General features: G+C 41.5%; 1 protein-coding gene across 2 annotated transcripts in view; it reads right to left on the reverse strand.

Annotated features, from left to right (window-relative positions):
• Positions 1 to 27,242, reverse strand: part of USP13 (ubiquitin specific peptidase 13) — a 48,645-nt gene that overhangs the window by 4,115 nt on the left and 17,288 nt on the right. The window contains exons 4-20 of one of the 2 annotated variants that reach the window (XM_015637742.3): positions 22,566 to 22,687; positions 22,018 to 22,160; positions 21,633 to 21,817; positions 17,066 to 17,160; positions 15,253 to 15,440; positions 13,665 to 13,736; positions 13,309 to 13,402; positions 10,031 to 10,156; positions 8,604 to 8,757; positions 7,145 to 7,319; positions 6,684 to 6,772; positions 6,207 to 6,329; positions 4,800 to 4,826; positions 3,966 to 4,109; positions 2,829 to 2,995; positions 2,159 to 2,321; positions 508 to 592 (exon numbers count right to left, since the gene is read on the reverse strand). In XM_015637742.3, coding sequence (XP_015493228.1) covers positions 508 to 592; positions 2,159 to 2,321; positions 2,829 to 2,995; positions 3,966 to 4,109; positions 4,800 to 4,826; positions 6,207 to 6,329; positions 6,684 to 6,772; positions 7,145 to 7,319; positions 8,604 to 8,757; positions 10,031 to 10,156; positions 13,309 to 13,402; positions 13,665 to 13,736; positions 15,253 to 15,440; positions 17,066 to 17,160; positions 21,633 to 21,817; positions 22,018 to 22,160; positions 22,566 to 22,687 — 2,152 coding nt within the window. The other variant, XM_019007804.2, reaches the window with a different exon arrangement.

A 27,242-nucleotide genomic window follows, 5' to 3' on the forward strand; every position in this document is an offset into this window, starting at 1 on the left:
AAGGATTAGAGAAACAGTCAAACCAGCTGGCAGGGTCAGGAATTGAAAAGGAGGAGGGATGTGCAGAGGCACGAGTAGTTACAGCTCAAATGAAGGAAAATCAGGGATTCCCAATGTCAGATAACAGGAACATATCAATCACAGCCAGGATCAGCACCACAGTGCCAGCAACACCAGTATCAGCCCATATAGCTCCATGGGTTTCTATTGCTGGGCAACAAAAGGACGTTGCGGACAACTCAAATAAACTAAGGCAGATACAGAACCAGTGCCCCAAACTGAAGAGATTTGGAATGGCAAGCACAGGAGAACCAATGGTACATTTCACCACAGGCTTCAGTGGGATCAGAACTGACTCATCACATCTGAGACAATTTTTCCCTTTTTTGGTGGGAAACCTGCAGATGGTAACAGCCCGTGTTGTCTGCCATGAGCACACCCTGCTCTGTACAGACACTTCAAATCAAACATTTGCTCACCCCATGTGTCTCTCCCAGCTGCACTCACCTTCCTTCCTTTCTGAGGTGACAAACGTAGTGGCCACTCATTGTGGATGTTCCCATGTGGCTGATGAACCCGAACAGCTCATACCCTGTTTTAAGAAATATAAATGGCCTTTTACTGCTACCACTGCAATATGACTCCAGAGGAAATATTTTTTCTAATACTGGAGAAGCAGCTAGGCACTCCCAACTCAGACTCTGCACTCCCAAACTCAGTTTCTGTTAACACTGCAGCATGTTCCCAGCTTAACTAGTGGTTCAGATTCACTGTCAAACATCAATCCAAATCAAACCCAGAGAGACCTGTGCACATGCAGCAGGGCTGTGATCACAGCCCCTAGTAGGAAAGAAAACAGCAGATTCATTCCCAGTTCATAGAGAGCACCACAGAAGGTGCTAAACAGGGAGTTCATTCTGCACACAAATTAGCTATGTCTATACATCTGATCACAGATCTCCTATAAATCAAAAAACACAGAAGTTTGTATTTCAGCAGCCCATGGAAGAGAGGACAGGGAAGAAAGCTCCTCCTCTAACACCAGGACAATTTTTATGCTTAAAGTCTCTGGAGAACTCAGCATGGGTTCTTGATCCCCACTCAAACATGCCATTCACCTGAATTACCACTAAAAGTAAAAGGGTGCCTTCTTTCAGGATATTGCATAAGGACATGGGCCTGGATTTTGCTGTAGAGAGCTTTCTGGAGTCATTTTACAGAATCATGTTGGTTATCAAGATTTCAGGCACTCAGCAAAGGGTCTCAGTCTATAAAGGCTAAGTACCACAAAAAATAATTATTCCAACTTTAGTGGTTTTTTTTAACCTAGCAATAATCAATGTTTCCCATGCCTCCAAAAGACTTAAGGTTGATATTTATAATGTTAATATAACAGTAGCAACCACAGACAAAAAAAATCAAATTGTCTGGATTTTTTTTTTCCTAAGACCTTTAAAGTCAGGATCAGAGGCAGAAGTTTAGAACATACTACAGTTATTAGAACTGGTCACTAAAGACCCTTCAAAAAACTTTCAGTGACATCCTTAGCACCACCACTGAGCTTTTGTATTCCAGTGCTGTGACACCTCCAGGAGGTTCTTCTCAACTTTGCCTGCTGTACATTAGCCCCATCTTGTGGTTTATTCAGCAGCAGTATGACAGAGAAACTCAACCAAAAGAAAACAAAACATGCAGGACACCCACTATACTTGTGGTATTGTGAATAAGGAACTTGGTTGAAGGGATTATCAAATTGCCCAGCAGACTACAGGAGGACAGAAACTCAGGTGGTATGTAACAGCAGTGCTTCAGCCTCTGAAGATTTAAACATTCTAGCCTTTCTTTGTCTTTTTATGTCATAGCAACAGAACAAAATGTAAACCTAGGCCAGGAGAGACTTGTGGGCTCTGGTAGCAAGAAACTTTGGGCTCAGGTTATTCAGTGAGTCCAAGGAGAGTTTTCTGAGCAAACACAGCCGACAGAACTCAGTGAACCACAGAGCTGGATTCAGCCCCAGAAACAAGACTGGAAGTAAATTGTCTGGATTGTGTCCAAAAAAACCCACAATAACTATTTTCAAAACAGGAGGGAGCTCTATGAATGGGGTGGGTGTGATGCAACAGAATGACAGCCAGGTCTAAGCTGCAGCAGAACTTACTTCCAGGGCCATCTTTGATCCTGGGTCCCTCAGACCCTGTCTCTGCAAGGATGTTGGCATTAGCATTGTTCTCCATATCCATTGTGTCCAAAGCAGGGTCACTTTCTTCCTCAGGGTCAGGGTGGCTGAAGATCCACTCCAGTGCACGCTCCAAGTTATTGTTCTGCCAGTCAAACAATCAAAAGAGCAACCTTTAAAACACTCTCTAACATCATGCTGCCACTCATCAGCCTTTGAACAGAGTAGGGATCATGTTTAAAGCATTTAAAAATTGTAAGATACCTCCACCTCCCTGGAAAATAGTATTCAGCAAGCACTCTGCAAAAGCTTGACATATGGAAAAGAAATAATCCCACAACTAAGACCCACAGTCCCAGGTCCTTATTTTGCAGACACACGGCCTCCAGGCATCCAGGTTATTTTTCAAAAGGTAGTAAAAGCAGGTAAGTTTTCCTCACTGCCTTCCACACTTTACCATCCCAGTGAAACACACAAAGTACCTTCCCCACTCCAGAGAAGTCAGGCATACCACACTTGGTCAGGATATTTCCAGGCTCATCATCCACTAACTGGATTTTTGTACACATTTCAAGGGCATCTGAGCACACACATGCACAAAGCACAGAACATGAAACAAAACCCCAGTGCTACCAATAACCCACAAACTCACTGTTGCCTTCAGTGCCTGAATGGCTAGATTCCTTTGGAATCCCATGGAAATGATAATTGCAACCATCTCTTCAGGAGGCTGGTTATCTAGCCCTACAGCTCCTAAAGCAGCTGCCCCACTGGAAGCAACCTCTCCAAATGCAGGTATGACCAAGGGCTCAGCGAAATCTGGAACAAACAAACATTCATCAGTTCCTTCTTTTGCCTCACTTAACTGCAAAGTCAACAACAAACACAAACAAACAACACACAGGACCTCAAAAGCAGTCCTGAAATCAATGTAAGTTCATTTCACTGGCATATAAATTCAGACTTAGATACGTGGAAAGCCTTAAAAACAACAAAATGAATGTGCACATTACAAAATATCTAGGTGCACATGCTCATACTGAGCAGACTGGCATAACTCACATTGCAGAAGTGAAACAACTGCAGGAAAGCAGCAAAGATTGGTATGGAAGCAATGATAGCATCAGGGTAATAGACAACCCAGTGCACAGATGAAAATGAACTGATTCCATATCTGAAAATGTCTGCTTAGCCCAAGTGAAGTTCATTCCCCATTTACACAAGCAACACAAAAGCTCATGGTGAAGCGTGAACTCAACCAAGTCTGGAGCTTCCTGGCAAGGGAGTACTCAGATGCACTCAGTGCTGAATCATGAGTGCAAACTTTGCATGGATGAAACAGAGGAAGAGGAGAACATCTAGCAGCCCTGTCCATCACTAGACAGCCCAAGTATGGCATGAATGCTCCAGCCTGAGCTTGAGAAGGCTGATATGGAAGAAAAGCATCCAGACCACAGGATTCTTTGTACTTACACTTGGTCACAAGTCAGCTTCCCCCTTAGCAGCACGGACCTAGCCAAAGGGTGGAAACAGAGCTGGCCCACACCAGTGGTGAGGACAGGACTTCTGGTGTAGCTTAGTTTGTTGTCTTCTTCTAGGCAGAGGATACCACATAATGGTCAAGATCTGCACATCCCAGGAGCAGCTTGGGAAAATTCACTCACACCTCCAGGTTTCCCAGGTGGGGAAGGGGGGCCGTTGTTTCTCTGTCACACATTATAAAATTTCTACTGACTGCCAAAATCCACAACCAAGAGCTGAGTTTAACTTACACCCTCCAGTCACTGACCTGGTTCTTCCATGTGTGCAATGATCCAGTTGAAAGCAACTTCAGCACCCAGGTTGCCTGTATAGTACACAGCCTTCCGACATGCTTCCAAAGGAAAGCCCATCTCTGCCAGCTGCATAACTGAAGACTCATCAATATCTAGGGCTACAAGAAAAGACCTTCTAAAATATAAAAGTCTAATTTCATCCATTGTATAATATTTTATTGTTACTCACGGTGCCATATATTACAGTACATATTGCTTGGATTTGGTTTAGTACTTCAATAAACCCACAGCCATCAGAAAACAGCTTTGTACAAAGCATTGCAGCAGTTGTTATGGACTTACTTTTGTCTCAGTAGAGACAAAGATCCCCACACAGATCATTAAATATTGATGAATTCTTACAGGACTTTATTTTAAGATACCTCAGCACTGGATTTGAAGGGGTGAGGAAGTCAGGTGCTGAGCTCAGATAGAGATGGCAGCCAAAACCAAGCACCTCTCAAAGGCAGGATCTTACAGCTTAGAGAAATAAGAACTGCCAGATCTGGCAGCCTCTGGATGACAGGATCAGACAGCTTTATATGGGATCAGAGGGCAGAGGGAGCCAGGATCAAGCAGCTGTGACCCCCAGAACTGCAAGATCCTCCAGAGTAGCAGCAGGCAGAGGAGCAGCACGTATTCTGGCTATACTAACTCCCAAAGAGAGTCAACACTGAACAAGCACAGAAATCATCTTTTACTTGGAAGCATGCAGGGCAAGGCTTCATGCATCTCTGTGAGGAGAGAGAAGCCACTAGCTGAGCAAAAGCACAACCATTTTTTAAGCAGTAGAAAAATGAGATACGTACACTCCACGAAATGGTTCGTCATGCGATCTGAAAATTAACAATGGGGAAAAAAAAAACAAGGAAAAGGACTTATATGAAAGCTAAGTAGATCCATATGGGTAAAACAATTCCATATTTTTAAACTCATAGAAATATTTGACCTCATGGAGACAGGGCAGTTTCATCCTTACTTCCCTGATATTTCTGCCATGAATTAGAGCAAAGATATTTCTCTAACTCTGTTCAGAGCAAAGTATCACTGACACTATAAACCAGTGATGGCTGACCAAAGCAAGAATCTTAAAAATAAAGTACCATCATGCATGCATTTACACTAAAATTAGGTCAGTCCATTCAGCAAGAGGGTAAGAAGAACAGGCCTTTGTGAGGAACTTATGTAGATAAGGAATGGAATTAAAACCTTTAGAGAATTGAAGTTTGTCATATCCTTTTTCTGCACACAATTTCAGATACTAGCTTTCTTTCACAAGCATACAGAATGGTATTATGTCACCATTATTATAAATATCCAAGCAAATGGGGGCACTCATGTCATGAGAGCAGTTGCATTACTGGCTTTGTATTAAATAATGAAGCACTCAAACTTCAGTCATCTGGGAGTAAGTGCAACCACCTGGGTCTAAGGTCACACCATAAAAACATGATTTTACTTGCTATAAACCATTTTATTCTCCAGGGAAACCCAGGGAATAAAGAAGGAGGATATTTAGTATGCTTGTTTCTGAATTTTAGCATAAAAGAAACAGTATTTAAGAAAAAAAAAAAAAAAAGCATTTTAATCACTCCTCTTTCTTTTGGCTCCACAAACATTATAGCCAGCTCTTTGCCATCCTCTCCTTGAGACAAAGCTTTTTTTAATGTGCAGTGCAACCCATGTACATCCAGAGAAGAGGACTGTGCATGAAGGCACAGATGCTAGGGCCTAACAATTCTTTTATTTTTAAAATTAATAAAATTTAGAGTCTTAGTCTATGCTGGAAAGCTTTTGTCCTCATGTATTATGTCCTTTGTGTATTCAGCATCGTTGCACTGTGCTGGACCTGGGAAGAGCACAGTGACTTTACTCCAAGGGATGCATGGATATGCACTGAAGGTTCTCTGGAGAGAGTCAAGGACAGCAACATCAATTATCAAACCTTCTAGGGAAAGTTGTCCCTACCCATGCAAGGGGGTTGGAACTAGATCTTTAAGATCTCTTAAACACCCTGTGACTCTACAGTAAATCCCCAAAACAGAAAATCTGGAAGAACTAGGGTTGTCCACTAGGGAAAAAAAAAGGCTGTGAAGTGGTGTAAGAGTCTTCAATTACAGAAGTACAGAGCTTGGTTTTTGTTCAGTTCCAAATGGTGCAGATTAAAGAGAATCCCTGTGTGCTATAAGGAAAGGGGAGAATAAGTCAGTAAATACCTCTTGGGTCATCAGGAATGACAATGGGAGGAGCAATGTCTGGGAGTTCCTCTTCTCCTGGCTGGAGCCCCCTGGCCCGAAGGTGACTGATATCCAGGAAATCTGGCATGTCTATAGAAACATCTACAAAAGCAGAGAAATGGGCTAAGCTTCTGCAGCCAGCAAAATGAACTTATGGTGCATCCCACCCCTTCAGAGAGGGGACTCTGGTACTCAAGGTACAGCCAGGATTCTCCTTCTGAAAAGAGTTCTTGGAGAAATTTGGAACACCAAAGCACAATCTAACTAGCTCAGATTACATGAAATTGTGTTTTATCTCCACAAACCTGATGGCTTGGTTAATTTTTTTTGTGAAAGGGAAGAAGATTCAATTAGGATCCTCACAGTAAAAACTTAAGACTTGAGTCAGGTCCTCATTATAGTGTGTACATCTTATTAATTATCTCAGATAGAAAGGTAAATAAAACAAGTACATACCAAGCTTTTTGGGTATCCAGTCAAGGCCAAAGGTGAATTTCTTTATCTGCACCACTAAGTACTCAGGAAAGGAAGCAAAACGGGAAGTCCTGGGAAGGACAAGAAACACAATTCATTGAAATCAGGCAAGAGAATCCCCAGCAGCACAGATCTCAGTACCTCATGCACACTGAGATGAGCTATCACTGGTTGATGCAAAGGATCCAACCCTACATGCATTTAAAGTTCAAGCTCTCAACAACCAGACTGCATCACTTCTTGGAGTCTGACCACTGAGAGCAATTCATTTCCTGCCCAGTTCATCATTACTGCTCTTGCAAGGCTTGATCTGCACATCACACTGATGAGCCCCAACAGCAGTGTGATGCCAGAGCTCACTGTGTGTTCCTCTCTGTACCATGTCCAGGTAGCAAGATAAGCACAGACCACTGTTTTTAACAGGCAGCCAGACACACACTTACTTAACTCCTGCAGATTTTGCTTGAAGGGCACTGCTCCAGAAATCCTCTACGTTGCTTGGTTCAGAAAAGGCCTGCAGACATGCACTAAATGGGATCTTGGCACGGACCAGCTCTGGCAGAGGTCTCCTTGCAGCTTCTGCTTCTCGCCTCTTCAATTCATAGGCAATTAATTCATCTGAGAAACACACACAACACTAGAAGCTAATGAACATTGTCATGGTTATGTGTTCCTCATCAGGCTTATTTTTGAAAGTCTTAGAAATGCAAAAACCTACTTAGCAATAAAATTTTTATATGCTTTTAACTAGACATCAAATCTTTTTGTCTGCACTGGGGTCAGGAGCTACACTTACAGCCACACCTCTAAGGTTCCTGTTCATGGTGGAAACATAGAACTGGAAATACCAGGACACAGGCAATGAAAACTTTGCCATGACAGCCAAAATCCTGTGTGAACAGTAACACCACATACCCACTATATCAAAGCTCAGTCTGAGTTGGAAAGTTATTGCTGTCTATCTGTGTCATCTGACTTTTTAGACAGGCCAGGATTATGTATGATCTAGAAAAAGTCTTGACACTGGCAAGCTGAGCAGTGCCATATGGTAAATTCACAAACTAATCTGTCTCCTGAGTCATTACCTGGAAATAACATGTTCTTTTATAAGCAACAGAGTCATCACTGAAACTGATGAACAAAGAATACAAAGTTCTCCTAAACTTCTTTCCAGTGCGAGTAGTTTTAGGTTAGGTAAAAAGGAGGTAGAATTCTCTGCCTTGTGGTATTTCATAGGATCTCATCAAACAATCAAAATAGAACCTTCTGGTTTTAAAATATTTTAAATGTTCAGATTATGGAGGAAATCAGAGGCACATCTCCCTTCATGTTCCCCTTTCATTTCTACCTCAAGCATACATCTATTATGTTATTCTGCAAGGCTCTTCACCACTGACTGCAGATGCAACCACAACTTGTCAGTGCCTCCCTCCTGCTCCTGAAGCAGGAAGACCTGAGGGTCTTCAAGCCTCTTCAGCCATTTTCTCCTTGAAAAACAAGGGTGCTTTCCACAGGCATGAGAAAAAACACTCTTGCTTATTAAATCAACATCCAACACTTCATCCTCCTTCCCTCCTCCCCTAAAGCACAGAATGTCCAAATTATGTATTTCAGATTTATAGATGACAAACTACCTTATACCTCTATTCTCTATTACCATATCAGACCTTATAATCTGCTGCTAAAGAACAGAAAGCAGATTTTAGCTTTTGTTTGTTTGGGTTTGGAGATTTTTTGTGTGTGTTTTTAAAAGATATTCACCAGTATGTTCGGTTCCTTTTTTGTAATGAAGTTTTCACAAACTGTTTCATTGTCCAGGACAAAAGAGATTCAGTGCTGGTGAGGATCTCTGGGCACAATGTGGCACATCCCTGGGTCAAACAAAGCAGTTTTCTCCTTTACCTTTGTTTGTTGCTGCCTCCATGGCCACAGGTAACTGCATGATGTAGTCCACCCTCTCCGTGTAGCGCACCTTCCTGGACTGGCAGCACTGCGTGCGCTCCTCCACCAGGAACCGGAAAACGTCGCTGGGGTTTTCCGAACCCACAGGGTTCCTCTGAAAGGAATATTACACCAAATCACTTCTGTGGCCATCATTAAAATGACCAGAAAACCCAAAGGCTGCTGGCTGTTTTAAGGTAAGCACCAAGACACTGATCTGGGACATGAGCTCACACTGGATTGCGTGCAGAGCTCTGGCACATACACAGAAAAACACTCAAGTCCACAATTTCTGCACCCACAGCAGCATCTACCCACACACAGGAATTTGCAGGGTATGTACCCCAAGAACCTGACTGAGTCAAGGTGAGCAGAAGGTAGGAAGGTGGCAATTCACAGCAAAGAAGGCTCAGATAAATAACATGGAGCATCCTCTCAGCAAACAGAATTGTTCCTACCACTCTGAATATGCACGGAAACAGAGCAAGCAACTTGTAGTTCATTATCCAGATGGGAATGTCATGCAAATAATATACCTCCTCTTTGTTGTTCATGTTAATGCCTGTTATCAGGCAAGAAACAGAAAAGTCTCTTCTAACCACCCTATAATCAGTACATGCATTTAGGGATGTAGAATCCTATGCATACAAATGTAACTTCATCTAGAGACTGAACACATGAATAAATAGCCTCAATTCTTGGGGAAAATGGAAAAATGAGAGAGGAAGGGGAGACAAAAAATACTTTACATCAAAACTGCATGTATTTGTAAATTCCTTTTCAGAAAGATAGCATTAAAATTCACAGTATGATTCCTTTACACATAGCACTGAGCTGGAGCTTTGAGGAACTAAAGCTTTATACAGAAATATTCAACTGACAAACAGCCACTCTGCTTCCAGTGAGGGAATCCTTCCTCCCATGATTCAACAACATACAGCTGGGATTTGTAAAACAGCTGGACAGGGTAATTAATTTGCTCCCAACAATTATATGAATTTGGAACAATTACAATAATAATCATAATATCCAATTCATTAATATTCCAGTACAAACTTTGGTATGGTCAATAGGAACAGCAATTTAAAAGGTCACATATGTTTATGAATCTTATAGCCTGTACAGTGATGCTTGACCTCTTTATATTTGTTAGCAGCACCACTGGCCCTGTTCATTGTCATGCAAGAGTCTGAAGTAAAAAAGAGGAAGAATTAAGCAAGCAAATGTTTCTAAAAGAAAATACATTTTAATTAGTCCCACCGTCTACGTATCTAGGGCTAAAAATAACATAACTAAAAAATGAACCACTCATGTAACAGTTTTGTCTTCATTGTCTAATATAACCAGAAAAATAAGAAGAAATAATAAGAAAAGAAAAATTTTCTCACCTCTACTAGATTTATAAGATGTAGGAAAAATTCCTGTGCATCTTGTTGTCTGTTAGAGGAAAATTCTGGGTGGCCTTTACTTATAAAAGCCTTGAACATTCGAGGAGATATCCCATTGTGCTGAGGCTAAATAAAAGAGAGAAAAACATTTTAAAAAGGGATTTTTATTCAATCCTGGATGAAATATCTCAAAGTTACTGCACTAAATCTATCTACAGCCCATTTCTGGCACTGGAGGAATGATATTTTCCATTTCACCTATTTTTCCATTTTAATAAAAATGGGAAAGGTCCTGAAACAAGATTGGGGGGGTGGGGGCAGTCAGAATATATTTTATGGCTTAGTTCCTACAGCACTCACTCTACCTGTCCTTTGGCAATTGGCATTTTAAAGAGATTACTGGAGGTTTTTAAAGGTTTGTCATTTTCAGAAAGGCTGAAAGCATACATTGTTATATAACATTTGATGTTGCTTTCAGAACCCTGTGCCAGAGCACTGAAGCACTTTGGTGGATCAGCTGGCAGCTTTCCTCAGGACAAAACCTTTCCAGAGAGCTGTGCAGAACCAAGCAGAGAACAACTAATGTGTGCAGCATGCATTCCCAGGTGGGTTGTTAAGAGCAAACATGAATTTGCAACTTTCAGAGATGTTGGTCATGTTGAAAACCCTAACTTACTGCCTTTGCCCATTCAGTTACATCAGGAGGAAATTGCCCTAAATTAGAAAATCTCTGGCTTCCAAGATAGTCCTGTTTTTGACTTTCTAATCCTTTACACCATTTTAAGAACCTCTCCAACCATTCCAGATCAATACAACACTAGCTATTATGCCTTTTAAATAACATTTTTGAAGGGGTCAGAATCTATCACTCAGATTTTCCCTCACCATACATGAAACTTAATAATCCAAGTAAAAGTATAACCTTTAGGAGTTCTCAGAGGCTGTTAAAAACTCAAGTCAATCTCACTCCTTACTAGACTTGCACTGTCATATGAATATAAAAATAGAAAAAGTAGCATGAAATGGAGGCCATATAAAATACACACTAGAAGAGTAAATATTTTTCTTTGTTTTACTAGGTTGCAGTATTCCCAGACTCACTGAAATCAGAAGCAGATTCTCATTTTTTAATGCTTTTTCAATTTTTGACAGTACACCACCAACCACCTCAGGCCAAGATGATCCTTAAAGGCTCCCATCAAGAGACAGAGTCTCAAGATGTTCTAGGGATTTCTGCGTCCTGGGTTGCTTCAGCATCCTCAGCTGCCTTTCATCAAAACTAGGACTGAGGAGAGAATTGCATGAAGCAGCTCACATGACAACATCCCAGGCTTCTTCCCATGCCAGAAGTAAGAATGTGGCACACTTGCCCTGCTGTATAATGCAGTGAGTTTGGAATCAAGCCTTGCTTCCTATACACTTTGTACTCAGCCACTTGAGCAGGAAGAAGATAAACATGCCATGTGTGACAGTCTGCAAAAAAAGGATTGAATCTTGCAATCTCACCTCAAGGACAATAAAAGGGAAAGAAAAAAAACAACAACCAAACAAAAAAACCTCCAAAGAAACAAAAAAAAACCCCAGAAGAAATGTTAAAGCTGTAAACAGAAAAGCAAGCCCTGGCTGATGACTCTTTAGTCATTCAGCCTCTTTTTAATCCTAAAGTGGGTCCAAGAAAAATGCTGCCATTTCCAGGCTAAATTTCTGTGGTGAAAAATTTCAACTCCACAGCACCATATTTACAGAATACCTGGCATACTTTCCCCATCAACAGTTGCAAAACAGTTTTGCTAAACATAGATTGTGCTGGACCACTGCAGATCTCATATGAATGCTTTTACAGGCAACAACTCCCCAAAACTTTGGATGAGTTCCAAAGGCTCGGAAAGACTGAGAACCTCTTTGCATGTAGAAAGGGGGAAAAAAGTAAAGGAATAGAAGTAAAATGAATAATTGATATTATAGACACAAAGAGCTTAAAAACATTTAAGGCCTAAAATGTTACACAAACAACATAAAAAAGGCATCCTCAACCTGAAAAAACCATAGATTTTTATTCCATGAGTGAAGGAATAGAGAAAATACCTATATCTGACTTTTTCTGTAAATAAATCATCAATACAACAAGGAACAAAAGCTGTAAAAGCTGTTTCAAATCCCAATATATGCTATTAATTGCTTGATAAGGAAGTAACTTCATGCATGTAACTTCAGCTTAATTAAACTGAACTACAGCACACAAGTACTGCTAAATGTCAGTAGATGCCTACTACAACCTGACAGAGTTTTATACCATCTGTCATTAAAGAGTTCTCTAATCTAATAGTGGCTGCTGAGCTAAATGTGGAGGTGTAGCTTTATTCCAAGTATTCAGATCCTTGAACTTCCAGCACAATATTTTCTAGTCACATCCTGCATGTGTTTAGGAAGGCAAGCCAGTCAGTACACATAATTCAATGTATGGAGTTTGCTGAAATCTGTCCCACTATTCCTTTGTCCCAGTGGATTGCTGATTAGTCTTGCACTTTATTTCATGGGAACAAGCAGGATTCATTTGCTGTTCCAAAACAATGAATTGCCACTGTACAAAGCAATTACCTGGGGGACACATGACTTCCAGATCGTGCAAACTACTCTGCACTAGATGCTCTGTCTGTCCAAAATCTTATCAGCATTCTGATTTCATGAGAAATTCCCACATCAACAATTGACAGATGAAGGTAGAGGAAAATATCTATTTCTATGGCAACCACCACCATCCCTCTGTGGCAGAAGCATGCATTATTCCTGTGCTCTGCATGGCCCCTCCATCTCCATGAAAGCCTCCAGCACCTAATCTTGCATTACCTAAACAGCTTCTCCTGAAAACAAGTGGAGTATTGTCTGACACTTCCTGGAAACAATTTTTTAGCACTTCAGACTTCTTTCAGAAATTTAAAGAGGGTTTAGAAGTTTGCTTCCAGGACTCTCTGCATAACATTCTTGTTGTTGTTGATGTTTCTCAGAGAAGATAAACACTGGTTGCAAGTTCTGTGAACATTTGCACTCATCACTGGAGCAGCAGAGCCCTTTATCAACAGAACCAGTGCCTGCTTTGATGCACTGCACAAATAGTGCCTGACTAATTTATCCCTGACTTAGTAATCTGCACATTCCACCTTGCTAAACATCCCATCCATGCTGGATCCACACCTGTTCCTCAATGCCCAGCACCTGTTCCCTTTTCTCAGGATATCACTTTTACCTAGTTACCAGGCTGTACAAACTCAGGCAAATACCTTGTGTTCTTCTTTCATCACTTGCTCAATGAGCTCAGATTTCATGGGTGGCTTAGAGTATTGGCCTGAAAGGAGGCCGTGCCCCAGTTTAGCCCTGTAAGGAAGAAAGTGGTGGGGTGGAAACAAACACGTGAGAAAAACAGAAAAAAAGCAATTTCAAGCAAAAGAAATGAAGTTTACTGCTTTTGACTCCTTGATGAACCATCATTACCTGCAACTAAGTGGTCAAATCTTCTCATTCCCCCTGTGCCATATCTCACTTCTGAGCTCATGAAAAGGTGTTCTTTGGCTCTGCCATTAAATCATTTCTATTCTATTTAACCTGACCAAGTAAATAACTGAGAAATGTCACTTACATCTGAGTGTTGAAATCTTGTGTTGGATCAAGAGGAGAATAATCAAATATTCGTGGAAGGTTTCCCACATACCTGGGCAGCAAGAACAAAGCAGAAACATTCAAATAGTGCAGCTTAATGATTCAATCTATCCCCAATGAGTGCTTCTTTCATGCAAAAATAATAGTAAAGAAATTAAGAAATGGACATTGAGATTTTACTTGGAAGCTGCTAGCTATAAAGAATATGGCTGTGTTGTTCATCTGGAATTTACATTCTATTCCTTAATCTTGCAAAAGCTGCAGGATAGTGTTGGTCAAAACCTCAGAGCTGAGTTGAGAACCAGTGTACTTTCTACTCCCAACCAACATAAACAAGTAAATTCAGGTTTGTATCAGGACCAAAATATGTAAAAAGAATGTTTCTATTGAGTTTCACAAGAGAAGCAATTCTGACAACACTGAGGGAAACACTGTTCTAGCCAGCCTGTTGGAAAGTGAAGCATTCAGCAGCACTCTCTGAGTGTTCCTGCCCTTGAGCACAGGAAAAAACAGGCTGGGTAGGTATGGCCATGGTGCTTGTCCCTCTCTCACCAAAGATTCACTATTTTGATGACACTGAGTCCTCCAGGTAACTCACAGCACCATGCTGGGGAAAAGGATCTTCCTTAATAATGCCCATTTTGATATTTTTCAACAGCGGAGGTAGAAGAGCTGGCACTTAATGAATCTACAGCCTGTACTGGCTAACAAAGAAAATAAACACAAGTTTTCTCTCTCCTCTTCTCCAGAAGGTAATTTCTAACATGAAAACCTGGGAGGCTTTCCAAAATCTAAAAACTTCACTTCCAGCACACACACTACTGCTGCTTTGGAAGGAAAGGGCACTCTGAAATTTTATTTCAAATTTGAAATTTTATTTCAAACCACGGTCCTTTATAAAAAGGCTTCTCTCCTTGGAGTGATGTGTTCAGTTTTGATCAGCCAGGAGTATTTCATATTTTTCTGTTGTGCTTTTGTCCTTTTACTCTCTTCATTATTCAGAGGAAGAACATATTTACACCGTTCTTGGCATTCATTTTTTTAAATTTTAATTAAAATGTGCCTCTGGTAGCTCCCCCCCCTTAGCCAGACCCACATGCAGCAGGTGCAGTGTTTTTCACTAGCATGGCTTGATATCAATATGTTTGTGCCAGTTTTTGGCAGAAATCATACTGGAGCACAGAATGACTCCTGCAGTGATACTGCACAGGCCAGTACAAACCCCCTAATGTGATACTGATGATAGCCAGGTAAATAGAGATATGTGCATCTGTATATAAAAAACAGAGACTGAGACATCAAATTTACAAGGTAGCATATGATTCCCCAGCATGGAAGTTGAGACAGTAAGTTTTTATTTCCATGACAGATTGTGTTTTGTGTTCCAGCCTTTTCCAGAACAGATCAAAACAATCACTAAATCCTCCAAGCAGCCACTGAACTGACTGAAAGAAACCTGTTTGCAGGTGAGACAAAAATTAAAATAACATTTTTCTTAGAAAAACAACAAATTGGTGAATTCAGAAGCTAGTGACAAGAGCTACAAGAGCTAGTTTGGAGCTACTTACGCTCGCTGGAACTCTGGGATGCTGAAAATGGCTTGCATGACAGCATTGAGGTAGCAGCTATTTCCCAGGTTCTTCATGCCAGTGTATCCTGGGCCATACATGGGCTTGAGTTTCACACCAGCTTCCTGAATCACTTCCCATTCTGAGACTCTTGGCTTTATGTCATTATCTCTTAGCCCATTCTCTGTCTGAAAGCAACAAGATTTTCATCTTAGTCCCTTTAACTTCTGCCATAATTACCCTGCTGCCATTATCACCACCACCAACTTTGTAAGCTATACTCCAAGAAATGAAGAGCCAAATCATTGGCAAGGGGAGGTAATTCCTGCATGTAGGGGAAGATGAAGGTCAGAAGGGCAGCAGTTTGTTCCTCCAATACACCCTCAGCTTTTTAGGACAGCCACTGGCTCTTAAGTGCTCCCAGTTGTGATCTCAGTCCCAGCTGGGAGCTTCACTTCTCTCAGGCCTGTGACCTCAAGCCTCAGCATCAAACACTGCATTTTTACAGGTTTCCTATTCCATTTGTAATGGCCAGGAATAGCTGCTGCTGTAGAAGCTGCTCATAACAAACAAACCACATGAAAAGCTGCACATCCAAGAACTCTTCTTTTAAATGGGAAAAGTCAATAATTTGTGACACTGAAGTTTCTTCCCTTTACACTCAGGCTTCAACCTGTAGGTGCAGGTCACTGCAGTGTCATTTACTGCTGGCACTACTCTGTCACTTCTTAAAGAATTGTAAAGACCAAAGACCAGGGGTGAAACCTTTGCAACAGCTAAGACTAGGTTTTCAAGGCTTCTGAGTAAAATAGGCTTTTCAGAATGATTTGGATAAAAGAAACTTTTTGTTCATGATCCTGGCAAGGACATTAGTATACCAGAAGTATTATTAGTATCATGAAGACTTTTGGAAACTCAGTTTACTCTTTTCTATAATTTCAATTATTATCATTTTCTCACCACTTGTACAATGAACTACACTTAACCAGTAGAAGGTTTGTTCCTTTTTAACACTTTTATGTTCTTCATCTAGTGATACTAGGTTATATGCTTGGGTTAAAAAAAATAAAACCTAAAACCAACAAAACAAGCAAAAAAAAAAAAACAACCAAAAAAAACCCTAACACAACCACAAAAACCACACCTGCCTTTGTAAACATATCCTATTCTGATTTCTTACATCATTTAAAGAGAACTGGAATCAACATCCACTAAGACAACTAAGTTATTCCAAGTACTTCTTTACTAATACAGACACAGAGAATCCTTTCCTCCCCAGTCCCTTTCTAGCATGTTGCACCTTCGACCATGCTGTTTTCTAGACATGAGAGGACGTATTTTTCTCATTTTCTAATGTATTTATTGACAAAACCTAAACAGAAATTTACCTAAAGAACTTTCAGCCACTTTTTAATTTATCCATTGCTTAGCTTCTTTTTTGCTTATGTATTGTATCCGTTTACACATGCAATAGGCTTTCCTTCACTCACTGAAATTAAATTTTCTAGGCATCCTTCTCTAATTGAAACAGGTTTTTCATCTTGAAGACAAATGGTACATCACACAGGGAAAGTGAAAAATGTAAATTGAAGACCACAAGGTATCTCTTTCAGAAAGCAACTTCTGGATTTGAGAGCAATGATTTACTCAGAACTCACACAATAACCCCCAAATTAGCTGGCTGAACTTTACAAAACTGAATACTGTCGTAACTGTCTGAAGGAATCACAAATAAGCTCCAGGTGTCATTCTTCTCCTGTTTCTCCCCCACCCCCAAGTGAACAACAAGCTAAATAAAAGATGGATTTCCTACCACTTGCATCTGCAGCATATCAATTCCAAAGTGTGCCAAATGTTTTGCTATATGTGGATCTAAAACCGGCTCCTCTTCATCAAAGGAATAGACATCTGCAAAAGCAGGGAGAAACCAGTGAGACCCAGTATCAAATGTTACCCTTTCTCTTTGTTTACAAACATTGCATTCTCAGCACTGGGCTGCCTAAACAAAATGCCTCGTTCATATTCTCCAAGTTTGGCTCTGGCCAGCAGAGAAGTGCACAGACAAACACACAGCTCAGCACATATCTTAACACAATCACCTCAAGCACTCTCCTCAAAAAAAATTATATGCCTCCACTGTATTAAAACCTAAAAACATTTCTAGGGATCATAGTATTTCCTCTCCCTGAAATTTGTAGGGAAAGCAAGGAACAGGGCATGCAAGTTCTCAGATATGTAACTTTTTGAGCATGACAACAAGAAATTATGAATTTTTGTAGAGCTACTAGGTACAGACAGACCCATTAAAGCTGCGAGTATATCACACCAACTCTCTATGGACAATAGTATTTTAATTTTTAGTACAGTTTAAGAAATCCACTTTCACACAGAGAGGCAGGAAGAACAGAGACATTCTTTATTAGAACAAAGAGGGTGTTTTTGGTTACACACCACTGGATTGGACTTCCAAGATTAATCTGACCTTGTGATTAGGGAGAAAGGAGGTGTCTTGCTTTAATGTATGGGAGATTTAGATTTCAGTTCTCTAAGATGGGCCTTTATAGCCTTAAGTAAAAGCCCATAAACGTTCTGGCATGGCAGTTCAGACTGTGAAAGGAAGCAGTATGTCTAATGATGATATTTTCTATACGAAACCAAGTTTAATAAATCCAAAAGAAGGACAAAAAAAAATAAGAATAAAAACATTCTTTTGTAGAGTTTACCTAACAAATCCTATAATGACACTGAGTTCAGAGCAGGTTTCACCTATTTGAACAAATAACAATAAAGCTACAGGCATCATACAAGACTAGAAGTGATAAGACATGCACTTGTGAGACTTGAACAGGCCTTCATCTTTTCTCTGATCAGGTCTCCACCTCTGTAGTCAATGACTGCTTTGGTGTCTCCTCAAACCAAAATCCAGAACCCCTGTGCCAGACTCCCTGCATTTCCCTCAGGCAAGTTTCCTTTACACCCAGCAGCTTCTCACAGTGACCTTGCTCCATAAGACCAGACCTAGGCTCGCAGAGAAAGCTTGGCCAGGAGAAAGGAAGAGAAACAAACTCAGGAGGAGATAGCAAGAACACAGAAAAGGTTGTTCACAGCACCAATATCACTTCTGAAAGGTTCTTACCCCAGCCTCTCCTGGCAGCTGCAGACCCTGGCTCAGACTCAGCCCATCCCCTTTAACAAAAGGAATTCTCCTTGAGCTCTGTTAGTACCAAACCCGCACCGAAATCATAGATTGGAGGTTAGCCAAGAACTCAAAGACTAACTTTTAACATCAAGCAGCCCTAAGGAAGACCTCTCCGAGCAGGGAGCTGTGCTTTGAGCTGTGCTGCCAGCTGCTGATCAGCCATCAGATGCCCCATTAGCATTGGTGCCCATGACCTTGCTGGCATGTGTGTGGCTGTAGCTGCCCATCTGCTGGAATTCCACTGTGTGGTAGCAAATGCACCCAGAAGACATGACTGTTCATCCACACACATGGCATCACAACATTCCCATAGTATTCTGGTGAGGTCACAGCACAGCCAGAAGATCCTGAAAAGTTCAAACACCTGATGGAGTGAGATTACACAGCAACTGAGCTTGGGTGACTGCTTTCAATGTGAAAGCTTTTGATATTGTTTTCCCTCTGCCCTGACAACTGCCGAGAGCAAATCATCTGGGACTACTGGCCCAGGGCAGAAGTGGAACACAAGACAATGTTCTGCTCAAGCCCAGCTCATGCCATACCTTCAGTACCTCCTGCTGTGTAGCTTAAGTTCATGGTAAAAGACAGAATTCACTTGTTTCAAAAAATCAAAGACAGAAGATAAGAGCTGCCAAACACAGGTCTGCAGTGCAATCATACAGACTCTGGTAGATGAGGATTGTGGACAAATCAGCAATTGTGACATTGGTCTCATTAGAGTGAGAAAGGGGGAAAAGGAAGGAGTGGAAGGGGGGGGAAAAAGCCTATCAAGATATATCTGAGACAGGCAACACTGAATATTATTAAACAGAGAAAAAAATCATAGAATATGTCGAGTTAGAAGGGAGCCATCAGTCACCCAGTCCAACTCCTGGCCCTGTGTAGGATGCAAAAGGAATCCCACCATGGGCTTGAGAGTGTTGTCCAAATACATTTTGAACTCAGGCTTGGTGTTGGGACCACTTCCCTGGGGGTATTTTCCAGTGCCCAGCCATCCCCTGGGTAGAAAACTTTTTCCTGATAATTGTCATTATGATTCACATTATTTTAAGAAAATGAAAATGTCAATGCTACTTGACTTCATTTTCTTCCACAGCTCAAGATTTACACTTGTTCTGACTGTGCAGACATCTCTCCTTCCTATTTAGATGGTAACAGGCAATGGCAACACTGTTCCTAAAGAAAGAAGTGGCTCAGGATCCCCTCAAAACTGTCTGACAGCTGCTAAGATTAGCATCCACAGAGCAACTCCTTCAAGCACGGATCACAAGGGATTTCCCACTGCCAGTGCCCAATTCCATGCCTCAATCTCTTCCAAAGAGGCAACCTCACAGTGACTGGAAATAAAATCTAGTGGCACTGTCATAAGAGGCAGCAGGAAGCAGTCTGCCCAGTTCTCAGCCTACTGAGGCAAAGAACTTTTCTGACTCCCTGGTGCATCCTGCTCCAGGTACAAGAGCGGAAGAGAAGTGTGGTTCAACTTCTGCCCTGATCCCAGATGTGCCTGCTGACAGAATGCTACAAAATGGGGCTAATGCCTCAGAAACCTTTCATAGTATACACAGCACAGATTTCTCAGAGCAAGACAAAGAGCTGTCCTCTGAGTACATGTAGGGTACAGTGGAATACTGGCACCACCTCCTCCTTCTTCCTGCTGGTGTGAAAAAGGAATAAATTATGTCAGGACAGGGACTGGCTCTTATTACTCCTGTACCATCACCTCTTCACCTTTAACCCAGGGAAGCAGAAAAGAGACAGATTTTGTGTCACCATCAGCCAAAGGGCCTCTTTCCTGAAGCTCATCTATCACCCATCTAGCCCCATCGAGGGGTTATGAGTACTACAGAAATATAGATCAGAGACAGAATAATTGCTGAAAAGGAACAAGGAAGGTTGGGGGAGGGAAGACTTTTCTATAGGGAAACCAAGTAAACACCATCCAGAAGAACAAAGGTCTGTGAAGAACAGCTGGTGCCTCTCATTCAGAGGGAAGGATGACAGCCTGTCCTTTGTTATCCCAAAGGCCACATAAGAGAGGAAGCAGCTGATCAGTGGGAGGCACAAGGACACAAGCCATAAGGAAACAAGTATTGCTGCTAAAGATGGGAAAGAAATAAAAAAAATTCTGTAAAAAAAACCACTACAGAATATCCTGTTTGTTTTGTAGATACAGTTGAAACGTACAGCAGGGAAAATCCTAAACACCTTCAAAAACTGAGGGATTTGGATAGAAATTATCCAAGATCAGGCTCATGCAAGGAAATAACATTCCATCTGGGAGAAAAACTGTCTTTGCTTAGTGTTTCTGTGGCACAGCTGGTTGAATCTGACTACAGTTGCCTTTCCTCAACACTGAATAGGACTTAGAAAATCTCTCAAATGATGCTTGTTAAAAAAAAGGGGATGCTCTAAACAGCAATTTTTCATCTCTTTAGTCATAAGCACTAAAGCCAAAATATAATCATGCTATGTGTTCTTCCATTTTTACTTCTCCATGCAGCTGCAACAAAAGATCTCTTTGCTTATGACTTTTTCAGCTCCCCATGTTTTTATTCCATCTAATCCTCACCATAATCCCCTCCGTAGCAACACTGCAGAACATCACACTTGGAGAATATGCAAACAAGGATACAGCTACAGCTTTTTTTCCCCTCTCAAGATCATCACACATTTTACAAATGAGCATCACAGCAGCCCCATGAAGATGAGTGTTCATTAGACTGTTTCAGCAACATTTTGTTCAACAAGGAAAAAGAAGAGTTTCCACTGTGATTAAGTAACCCATACATGCTGTTACAAACAGACTTAAATTTAAAAATCTCATTTACCCTGTTGTTGTTTCTTTGTTACAGAAAGTTGAACCATTTGCCCTAGGAAATGTAGCAGAACTAAAAATTTTTGTTTCTCTAGCTTCTCTTGTTTCAGACTAACACCATTCTTAAGTTATAAGCCTAGTATTATGCAAACACTCCAAAAATATAGAAAATCTAAAACAGATATGGACTTTCTCAGAATGGAGTGTTCATCATTCCCCTCAACCTTGATCAACATTCACAGACTCACAGAGTTTCCTTTCACACTCTCAAACACTTGCACTAGAAGCACAAACCCAGCTGGTAATAGATATTCTCATTCTCATGCACAGAAGGTACCTCATGTCAGAACATGCCACGTGGCTGACCTGCTCCATCAGGAGTGATGGTTCCCAGCTTCACTGCCAGGGGATAACCTGTCTCCTTGTAGTGCTCCATGGCATGTCCATTGCCCCCGCTGCCATCGAAGAACCACTTCCCACAGAGCACAGAACCATCGGTCAGGTTCAGCCACAGGTTCTCCCGCAGGTCACACTTGGAGCATTTCCAACCACTGTGAGGCAAAACAGGGAGAAACAGCAGGGATGTGTAAGGCAGGAGCCAGTTCTGTATTTCCCATTATGGCAGGTCAAACCAACCCACACACCCAGCCCAGAGTCACGCAACAGAATCATGAGCTGAGTCCCTGCCTTTAGCTGAGTTGCCCTGGACTGAATTAGAGAGCCTACAAGGAACAAACCTTATTGCCCTCACCTGGGGGGAATTCTAACACCATTGTCTAACTGCACAAGTGTTTTAGCATGTTTAGATGCCTGCAGCTCTTCTTCCCAGGAGTCAGGTTCCTGCTTCCTGTAGGGTGATTTTGCACTGAGGAGTGCATCACAAGCTATCGTCACCTGGAAGACAAATGGATGTCAGTCAAAGCCTCACACGACTCAGTGACTGGACAGAACCTGGCATTCAGCCTATTGCTAACCACATACAGAACTGCTTATCAGTAGGACTATTTATATACTCAAATATGCATCTAATCTTTTAGACTGTCGTCATTATTTTAGCAGGACAGCAAGCATGTGTACTATGCGAACTTTCCTTGGACAAGCTGGCACCATAATAAGGGAAATAATACAGGAGATGGAAGGAAAAAGAAACAAAGATAACTTTTAAAAATTACTGACACTCTATTATAGCTGGTAAAGATCTTGATGTCCCAACAAGCACTGCACATAAAACAAGGCACCATCTTGATAAAAACAGAAACAGGAGACAATTCCTACAACCACTTCCACACACTCACTGACCAGTGCTGGTAGCTCTTCTATGTTGGGTAATGAGATTTCATAGTGATCAGGAAAGATAACAAGTTTTGCTTCATCCTCATATTCAAAGTCATCACTGTTGAGATCACTGCTTATCTCCAGATCTGGAAAACAGGATGGGGAATGTTAGCAGATTGTCCCATGATCAAGGTTCCAAAACTGTGATGGGGGTGCCACTATAAACATTGCTTGCCTGGCATCAGCCAGTGGTTTCTCTGGATAGAAATATTTGTGAAATCCTGACCTAAACTGAAACCTCACCATCCTGCAAGAGAATGTTCTGAGGACCAAAATCTCCACTTAATGCCATCCCCAATTATAGATACAGTTGGTTTGGCCTCTCCGCAAGCAGTGCAGACATCGCATTTTGTAAAGCAGAGAACAAAATTCTGCTCCTTTTGGACAAAATCAGGATGCAATTCTGCTGTGCATTTTACCCACAATCTTGAAATGCTATAAAGCATGGAGACCAGGTCACACTGCACATGCCCAACTTGCAGAGGACAAATAAAAAGAGCACCCCATATTTTCCAGATCACAGACCTGGCTGAAACGTGCTGTGGCTCCCATCCATCTTGAACCTGTGGCCTTTCCTCCCATGAAGATGTCCATGGCTGGAAGTATTCCTGTGTCTCATCCATAGTCTTAAATAGCTACAGCAAGTACAGTAACACCAACAACATCCCTCTCTTACTAACTCCCCTCTTTCACCAGGACAACTATCTATTTAAAAAGCACTCATTAGCTACTAAAGCTTTCCTTTGAAGATCAAGCCTTCCACAGTGTTTGTGTACATTTTTCTTCCGGTGTAAGAATGACCTCTTTTCTTAAATATGAACCTTGACCAAGCACCATCAGCTAAAATGTTTGCCCAGAAATATGTGGACCCAGAGAGAAGCAGGAGAGTATACTGGGAATTAAATGGCTAGTGTTTTTGTCTCCAGCTCCATGAAAAAATATAATTATCAATTAATTATTACACAGTGACAAGATGGAGTTAAAATATTGCTCTGCTCTTCCAAGGACAAATGAAAAAATTAAGACCAAACATGCACGTGTCAGAAATTTTACAAGATTTGACTGCAAGAATTGCCTAGACAATGATGGGATTTTCTGGATCCTTCTCCCATCCAGACATGTGGGATACACTGTATTCTGATGTACCACTCACTGGCAGAATAAGGTTCAACCAAAAAAAGAGATGTGTTAGCAGTAGTCAAAGCTGGCTCTTAATTTCCCCCCTAGTACAAGCAGATGCTTAATGAGTCACTCAATCCTAAACGAGCATTGGCAGCAACCACTGCACCCTGGGAATGCCTGAAATCTCAAATCTATGTTTGGGAGAGAAGTGAGGATGACAGAAGCCAGATTCAGAAAACTGAGCTCTCTTTCTATCCAGTGAGCAGTAACAGACTGAGCAACCCGAATGATAAAACAGATATCAAAATATATTTTAATTTGACCTGGAAAGAACAGCTCTTGAGAGGAACATCAGCTCTTGGCTCACCTGCTGCACCAGCCAGCCCTGAGGCGACAACACCCACTGTCAGTGACTTCCAGCAACATAAACTCTCTCTCACCAGCAACCAAAAAAAACCCTTTCTCATCAGCTCAACATAGACACAAAAGCAAGAACATTTTCTCATACTGAAAGCATGACATTTTTAGAGAACGTATTAATTCATTATTAATTCCCCAAATCACACTATTTCCATAATGATCCCTTCCCTTATTGCTGCATAATAAAGATAACCAGAGACCTCACTTTACTCCAGGCTTCCTTCTCAGTTTGTGCCACAGTCCTGTGTTTGATACAGGAGTGAATCTCCACAGATGCAGTTTTTAACAGCTCTTCTGCTCCATGGAACAAGGAAACTGAATCTCCAAGCTGATGGTGCATACAGCAACTCATGACAGGGAATTTTCACTTAATGCTAGAAATTTGATGGTGGCCAGCATAACAAAGCCGAAAGTCCTGACCACCTAAATAGGAGAGAGGCTGCTCAGAGAGGATGAAAGCTCAGTGTGTGCTCAGCCAGGTTTGGAGGCAGTGAATGCTCTTGCAGAGCTGTGGTCACACAGTGCCTCAGCCACCAGAGGGAACCTGGCACCAGCTCACAGCAGGATCTGGGAACATGTGTGACACCTGCTGATCCTCACTGCCTTGTGCCATGGACATTACCTTTAAGCACCTGCAATCCCCTTACAGAAACAGCAATGATATGCAGCCTGTGTTCAGAATTCAGCCACACACTGCAGCTCATCTCCCAAGCCAGACAGCAGCCAAACAGAAGAGACTTTAGTGCTGCTGCCCTGACCTGCATCTGAACCAGTGATCCAGGGATGAAAGACAGAGTATCCTATTAGCAATCATCTGCTGTCATCTAAGGACTTTGCATGCTTAGGAGCACCAGCCTCCTGTGTGCAATAGGCAGGGAAGGGAACCCTTTTTACCTCCTCAGGCTTCATGCCGTCCATATCAGCAGAACAGCAGAAAACAGCATCCCATCAGCATGGGACTCTTTCTGCCTGACACCAATATGGCAGCACCCCACTTGTTTTTTTAAAGAAGGATGCACAAAGCTTCATAAGAGTCCTGGGAAGCACCACGAGGATTTAAAATTCCCCTTTTGAAGGTGACTACCTAAAACTGGTACATTTCCACCCAACACCTACTCCCTCTGATCAGGAATTAAAAGGCACTGCCTTATCACTCTGAAGACAGTTTCTCAGGGTCCAGATGCAGTACATGAAAGTGGAATGGACTTCTAAGGTCACAGACTGAAATCCCTCCATACAGAGCAGGTGACCATATAAACTAATCCCTTTTAGGGATGCCTTGATGATACCAGTTGAAAACACCCAGATCACCACTCATATTTTTACATCTAGGCTTGTCTGTGCTGAGAGACACAGCTGTTAAGTTTAGTAAGAAATTGTACCTGCATTATATTTTCTGGGCCTGTGCAAGGACCAGCAAGGCTGCAGAAGCATGAGGGCAGAAATAATAAAAACAGATGACTGTCACTTTAGAAGGTAATGGAGCCCACAATAAATGTGGACAGAATTTGACCCTGAAGCCACTGAGAACCATGTGCAGTCTGCAGATAGTTCCTAGTGCAGAATTGTAAGGAGGATTAAGAGTAACTACAGGAAAGAGGAATAGGGTGAAATCTACATGCAAAAGGATAATATTTGATTTAAAATTACCCTACCACTAAGGATACTGAAAAGCATGAACTTTCAAGCACTATACTTCATCCAAAGTTGTTCCTTGATCAAGGATGTTCTTCCCAGGTGCACTTTGAGTAGAAGGCAGGAAAAAAGCCTTTACTTAGTTCTGAAACTGAACCACAAAACAACCAGCCAGTCTGTAATCCTTCCAAGGAGTGACAGCTTGATGGTCAACATCCACAGGGCATTGTTTCCCTTCCAGTGGAGTAACACCTTTCTGGTGCTTCCTGAGAGCTCCAGCTCAGCCCTTCAGCCACCAAAACAAAGTATCCACAGGTTGTTGTTGTGGGAGGCCAGGAGGACAGGCAAAGCAAAGCAGCAGACACCTCAAAGCAGAGGTTCAAGTGACGCTGTTATTTTGGGCGAGTGGTCAGTAGAGTAAATTTACTGCACCTCCCAAGGCATCACCGAGCGAGGGTGAGAATGCACTGCTGCTGGACTGACTGAAAACAGCAGCTGGGAGAGACACTACTGTAATGTAACCAACCCAGCAGAGGGGAAGAGAAGAGTGGATGTGTCCAGATCAGATTTAGACAAGTTACCAACTGACTGCTCTAATAATAGGGGGCAGAAAAGACTCCAGACAGGACCCCCAAGCAGGATTTCCTGCGCATATGGGTGTGTCTGTGTGCGTGTGAAAGGGAATACAAACGTGAAAATGGAATGAGGATGTTGACTAGTGAGTCCACAACTCATTTTGAAACCCTAGAAAGACATCTTAAGAATCTGGGATTGATCCTGCTCTGACTGAAAGCAATGGACAAATTTGTATTGACTTGGAAGTGGAGACCTGGGTCTTTAATCAATTTATTTCTTCCTGAAGCCTTTAAATAATAGTGAATTGCAGCAGCAGCACTTTGGAAACTGTAAGCTAATCAGTCAATTTGTTTTCAGGCACATTCAAAATATTAACTTCATCAGATGAATTATGAAACAGAAAAAATTTTTTAAAAAAAATTACTTTCCAGTCATAATGTTTTCCTTTGCAGAAAAATGAAAAGTAAAACTTTCTACAAGGATCATTTGGCTGATTCACTACTTGTAAAAGAACAGTCAAATTGTTTGCTACATCTCCAAAGCATTTTTATTATGTTGTTCCTATTGCTAGGTAAGACCTCATCCCATGCATTTCTGGCACAGTCATATGTTAAGCAAGCAAACCAAACCACAAAAATTCAAATTCACAACTGTTTTGACAGCACAATTAGTCTGTGTTAACCTAGTCTAATTTTCACAGTTCTACCCAAACCTGAAAACTATTAAGACTGTATTAGTGTAAGGTATCTGCTCACCATCCTATACTCAATTCAAGTATAGACAGCAAAGCTAAAAAGCAACAGCTAATCAGTACTACTGCTGCTGCTGGGGATTTTGCTCTATTTTACTGGGCCAAATTGCAAAAATAATGTCAGGAAGTGATTCAAT

Source organism: Parus major, chromosome 9 (genome assembly GCF_001522545.3).
Source record: "Parus major isolate Abel chromosome 9, Parus_major1.1, whole genome shotgun sequence".
NCBI classification, from domain to species: Eukaryota; Metazoa; Chordata; class Aves; order Passeriformes; family Paridae; genus Parus; species Parus major.